This window comes from Seriola aureovittata, chromosome 3 (genome assembly GCF_021018895.1).
Source record: "Seriola aureovittata isolate HTS-2021-v1 ecotype China chromosome 3, ASM2101889v1, whole genome shotgun sequence".
NCBI classification, from domain to species: Eukaryota; Metazoa; Chordata; class Actinopteri; order Carangiformes; family Carangidae; genus Seriola; species Seriola aureovittata.
The window spans coordinates 5268530-5273706 of record NC_079366.1 but is presented as its reverse complement, the minus strand read 5'-3'; the positions used below and the strand labels follow the sequence as shown (position 1 = coordinate 5273706).

Sequence of the window (5177 nt, the reverse complement as noted above, 5' to 3'; positions counted from 1 at the left end):
CGGGAGTATTATGGTCTGTCGGGAATTCAGAGTGGCTGGGACTGGAGAAAAATATCTGCTCTGCTAACGTTAGCGTCCACCGAGCTAACGGTAGGTAGCACTGGAGTAAACATGGAGCTGTCTGCCGTCGGAGAGAGGGTGTTCGCTGCCGAGTCTATTATCAAACGGAGGATAAGGAAGGTAGGCGTGGGATGTAACGTGCCCCTTTTCTCCCAGAGCGTTGAATATAATGCACCACTACCGCACTCAAATACTACTGTTGCCCTGCAAGCTAACGAAGTAATTTCTGTTTGTTTCTGATGGCATGCAGGGTCGGATTGAATACCTTGTGAAATGGAAGGGCTGGTCTCCCAAGTAAGTGCTGCTTCATTGTGTCTCTTGCATGTTTTCAACCCGCGGCTGTGGTGTCTGTACTGTGTCGGCTGTGGCTGTCGTTAGCTCACCAAAGCTAGCGAGACAGCCGGATTAAAACTGAGGTGCACAGCACGATGGAGATTGTAGCTGGCAGGCTAACGCTATGGCCATCCACATACTGTGTGTCAGCGCTCGCTTCCTCAATCTGACTTAATGTTTTAATTGTCAGATACAGCACTTGGGAGCCAGAGGAGAATATTTTGGACTCCCGCCTGTTTGCCGCTTTTGAACAGAGGTAAGATGTCTGGGCTGGCCTGTATGGGCAGAGGCAGTGAATGTTAACATGTCCAATAAATATATGGTGTCCTCGTTGCACTTTGCTCCGTGACACTCAAAATGGGAGTCTGCTACTATATTTTTTCACAGGGAGCGTGAAAGGGAGCTCTATGGACCCAAAAAGAGAGGACCAAAACCCAAGACATTTCTGCTTAAGGTAAATTTAGCAGCTTTGTTTAGTGTTTTCGTAATGAATTACATGGTCACGGCTAATTATCACGTCAAATTCTTAAGCCTTTTTTGTGTATATAATGTGTGTTGTTGTTTGTTAACTGTCTTACTTAAAGCCTTTACAAATGAACTTCGGCCTCATTGTATTTCACAGATATGCGCAAGGCACCTTAATTATGCTAATTATGCATATTCAAAGTAGCGTGTATTCAGCTTGTGTTTAAGCTAATGGGAACTGTTGACATATTTAAAATAGCTTAACAAACAAACAGCCAGTCTTGTGCAGACGCTGCTGTTGAAGCGACTTGCTCAAAGTCCTTAATCCTTGTTTAAAATCCGTTTTTGTTACTAAATCCTTTCATTAAATTCAGATGCCGAAATTTTAATGCCGTATGTGAATGAAATCGGTTGAGTAAAGTGTCATAGCCTGATGCAGTCAGAAATAGGGTTCAGCTTTTCAGGACAATGGACCGTGAAAATTGCTAAATGACCGGCAGTTCATCTTGAACTAAATACCAGAATCTCCGTTGACAGGGCTGTTGTTTGGAGTGAGGTAGAGGAATTTCACTAATAGATACTGTGACCTGACAGGAACTGTTTTCTGTTGTAGTTGTTAAAACTTATTAGTATATGTTTGCAACTCCATTTCACTCATTTCATGTGTAGATGTGTAGATAAACCTGTGTGTCAGGCATGGGCAGTGATTGAAACAATCAGTAAGCCTGTTTCATGGAGTTGGATAAGTGAGTAGGAAAAGCAGAGGTGTAAATGATGGATGAACTGCATTTAGCTGCCTCAGGTATTGGTATTGTGAATGGTGGCTCACTGTCACACTGATGGCTGTTGGGCTGAGCTATATGACCACTATCTCATATTCTTATATAGGTCATTTAATTTCCACATAACAATACACACAGCACATCTCTTTAAATTCAGTGAATGCAAAAGACCACATTGAAAGGCCTGTTTCTTACTATGTATTTGAATTATATACTCAACAAATAAATGGTACTCACTCTTGCATGAATATTTTCTTTTATTTAGAACCTGCAAATTTTCAATTAAGCAAACAAAATATAAAATATTAATGTATAAAATATAAATAGAAAACTCTTAGTTGCAAACAAAATAAATATAAAACTATGAAAACCAAACATATAATATAGTATCATAATCAGTAGAACTAGCCCCCTTGACTCATCAGAGTCCTTCTCCTGTTTGTTTTTCCATCATCACACTATATTTATCATCAGACAAATCTAATGGCTGTCCGACTATGACAAGTCAAAATGTTTGCTGTGAAAAAGGCCTGTTAAGTTCATTAAGGAATAACAAAAATTGAAGTCATTGTTGTAACATTGTTTTGAATAATATTTTCCCTGTGATTTTGCTATTTTCTAATAGGCTCAGGCAAAAGTTAAAGCCAAGTCCTATGAGTTCAGGAGTGAGGCAGTCCGAGGGATGCACGTCACCTACCCAACTCCAGAGCCAGTTGTCACTCCCAGGGCTAGAGAGGGCCTGAGAGCTGTTGTTCCCACCATCTTCCCACCCAGCACTGTCAACCGTGGAGAAAGTGTACGAGTCCGACCACCAGAACTTAGCACCCGAGAGCACCAGCAGCATTCCCTTCAGCACAATAGCCCAGATGGACTCCTTCATGTACCTAAAAAAAGAGGCCCGAAGCCTAAGCCCCGCTTCAAGGACAGCAGCTACAGCCCTGCAGCCCCTGAGCCCCACAAGAGGAGGGCAGAAGAGCAGTTGAGTCATGGTGCTCACAAACTGGCCAAGCTCCAGGGGGTTGAAGAGATGAGGCTGTTCAAAGTAGCCCACAGACATCCAGAGAACCATGGTCACAGCCATAAACACCACCATCACCATCACCACCACCACCATCATCACCATCACCAACAAAACAGGGAACTTTCCGGTGGAAGCTCCTACAAACAGCTCTACTCAGACCGCAGCCTGCACCCACACAGGATAGACATCGATACACACAGGACTAAGGAAGGATCCAGCTACCTGGCACCCGCACACTTCAAGCACCAGCCCAAAATGAGCCAGAGCGTTAGTCGCCCCGCTGAGCTCCCACTGATGGAAAAACCTTACTTCTTGGACAGGCCCTCTCCGACCCGTCTTGATGACGACTTGGATGAAGTTTCGTGGAGGCCATCTCTCGGCAGCGTGGAAAAGGTCCTGGTGACAGATGTGACCACCAACTTCCTGACTGTCACCATCAAGGAGAGCAGCACTTCTAAAGGCTTCTTCAAAGACAAGAGATGATTGTTTGATAGATTTTTTTTTTTTTTTTTTTTTTTTTTACTCCACACTTTGTTTTCTCTGACTTGCATCAGAATCATTCTCATGTTTATAAGACATAGTGTGATTATTAAGCAAAACAGATTTTGTATGTAATGTATAAAGGCAAATTACATAATGTGCATATGTGTATATATTATAAAGTTGGACATCTATTTAATGTATTGACCAAATCAAATGAAGTCCATTTTGCTTCATGCATTGGTTAACATGAATGAGTTGCATGTTTCCTTTGCAGCAGCTGGCTACTTTCTGTACAGAGCTTGTGAGTTTTACTATTTTGCAAATATAACAAACTAGAATGTATTTTTTTTCACTCTGTTTTCAGCCTGAGCTCACGCTAGTAAACTGTGTGAGGCAAGATATTAAATCCAGTCTGTGGATTGAATATTTCTCTATAATTTGAACTGATTAGACTGAAGTTACCTTGTTCAACTCAATAAGGTTTATATTTAAAAAATTTACTCAAGCACTTTGAATTCAAAAGTATTAAGAAATAATCCGTTTTGTAGTGTTTAAAGACCTCTCTAACATTTCTAATTGTAAGATAAATTAATAAATTCAACACAGACACTTTAAAGGTTTTCCCAAGGCGCATATTACTACATTACAGTACATAGTTTACATCTTCAGAGAAAACCTTCATGAAGCTTTGATGTAATAACGCAAATTACAAAGTTGGTGTCAAATTGCTTTTTAGACGCTTTTCAATAAATACGTTGAATTTTCTCATTTCGTTGTGTTTAAATGTCTGTCATTTCTCATCACCTCGCCGTTGGCCTTGAACGCAACAACTAAACCCAGAAATGAGATCCTGGATTTTGTCCAACCCGGTGACACCGTCAGGCTGTAAGGCCGCCGTCTAAATCATTAGGGTTATTTTTCTTGCTTAGATTTTAATTGCCTAAATTTCTGTTACAGGTCATTGGAAAATTATGAAAAGTTGCATTGTTTTTATTTCCAACAGGCGAAAACAAGAATCCCTTCTATTATTATTACAGTTGAAGTCAGAGGCCTCAGACTTGGACCAAAACATGTATCGTAATTGAGCCAACGTGAGGCTGCGGCTGCTGCTGCGGCTGCTGGAGGCCTGCACGCATTTGTGCTCTAACACGAACAACACAACAGCCCATCAGCTCGTGGCCCTGCTGTGAACGGCCTATTTAATTTGAATGTATGCGTCGCAGACGTCACGTCTGATTTTTACAGGCCACTTTGAGTTAAGAGACGTTTGAATAAATGAAAAGATTGTAACTAAATGCAGCTATCCAATTTCACAGGCCCCAACTCTGTATCATTTCAGAACCAGCGGCGACCAGTCTTTTGATTTATTTAATGTTTATTTCTAGAGGATCACATATAAACGAACCAGAGCCACATACCACAGCATTTATAATCTAAACTGGTTTGCAATGCCAGACCCGATTAAAAAAACAATATATAGCCTAGACTATTTTAAAAGCCCGTCCAGGGTCGAAGTGCGCAGTCCGGTGGATCAACCTGTCACCGCTGTTTGAGGACGCAGATCTGCGCTGTTGATCCGTCACACCTCAGGTCTGTATGGGTCCAGTAAGCTTCAGAGCCGATTTATTCATATAGCCTATGACATACCGTGTATACACAAGACTGCGTTCTTTCTGCTAAAAATTACATAAACGAAATCAAATGTTTACTGTGCTTGAACCTTTTTAATTAAAGACCCGATCCCGGTGTCCATATCTAAAAAATGTAGAGGCACAAATATGATCATAAATGAATAAATAAATAAAAGGGACGTTTTTTTTTTCTGGTTAGCTGATTACCAAGGGGTTAACTAAAGTCACAACATCCATCATAATCACATTCAGAATTGAGACGTAGACCCAGTTTGACTAAAACCAGGATCCATATACAGTGAACAGTGAGCGTGTGGAGCCCTCAACCTCGGATCACCCTCCTCTTTCTAATATCAACGAAAAAATTCAATTCAATAAATAAAACACCGCCATTACCCGGTA

General features: G+C 41.1%; 1 protein-coding gene across 1 annotated transcript; it reads left to right on the top strand.

Moving 5' to 3' along the window:
- Nucleotides 1-3915, top strand: cbx8b (chromobox homolog 8b). The gene is made up of 5 exons (XM_056373102.1): nt 1-180; nt 311-354; nt 584-649; nt 781-847; nt 2266-3915. Exons 1-5 carry the CDS (start codon nt 112-114, stop codon nt 3142-3144), a joined length of 1125 nt encoding a protein of 374 aa, XP_056229077.1. The 5' UTR covers nt 1-111; the 3' UTR covers nt 3145-3915.
- Nucleotides 3916-5177: the final 1262 nt, after the last annotated feature.

Bases quoted from the DNA above. Each gene is read 5' to 3' on its own strand.
- cbx8b (XM_056373102.1), top strand. From the start codon at position 112: ATGGAGCTGTCTGCCGTCGGAGAGAGGGTGTTCGCTGCCGAGTCTATT. The intron at 650-780 runs GTAAGATGTCTG...ATTTTTTCACAG, and splicing joins TTTGCCGCTTTTGAACAGAG to GGAGCGTGAAAGGGAGCTCT. The intron at 848-2,265 runs GTAAATTTAGCA...ATTTTCTAATAG, and splicing joins CCAAGACATTTCTGCTTAAG to GCTCAGGCAAAAGTTAAAGC.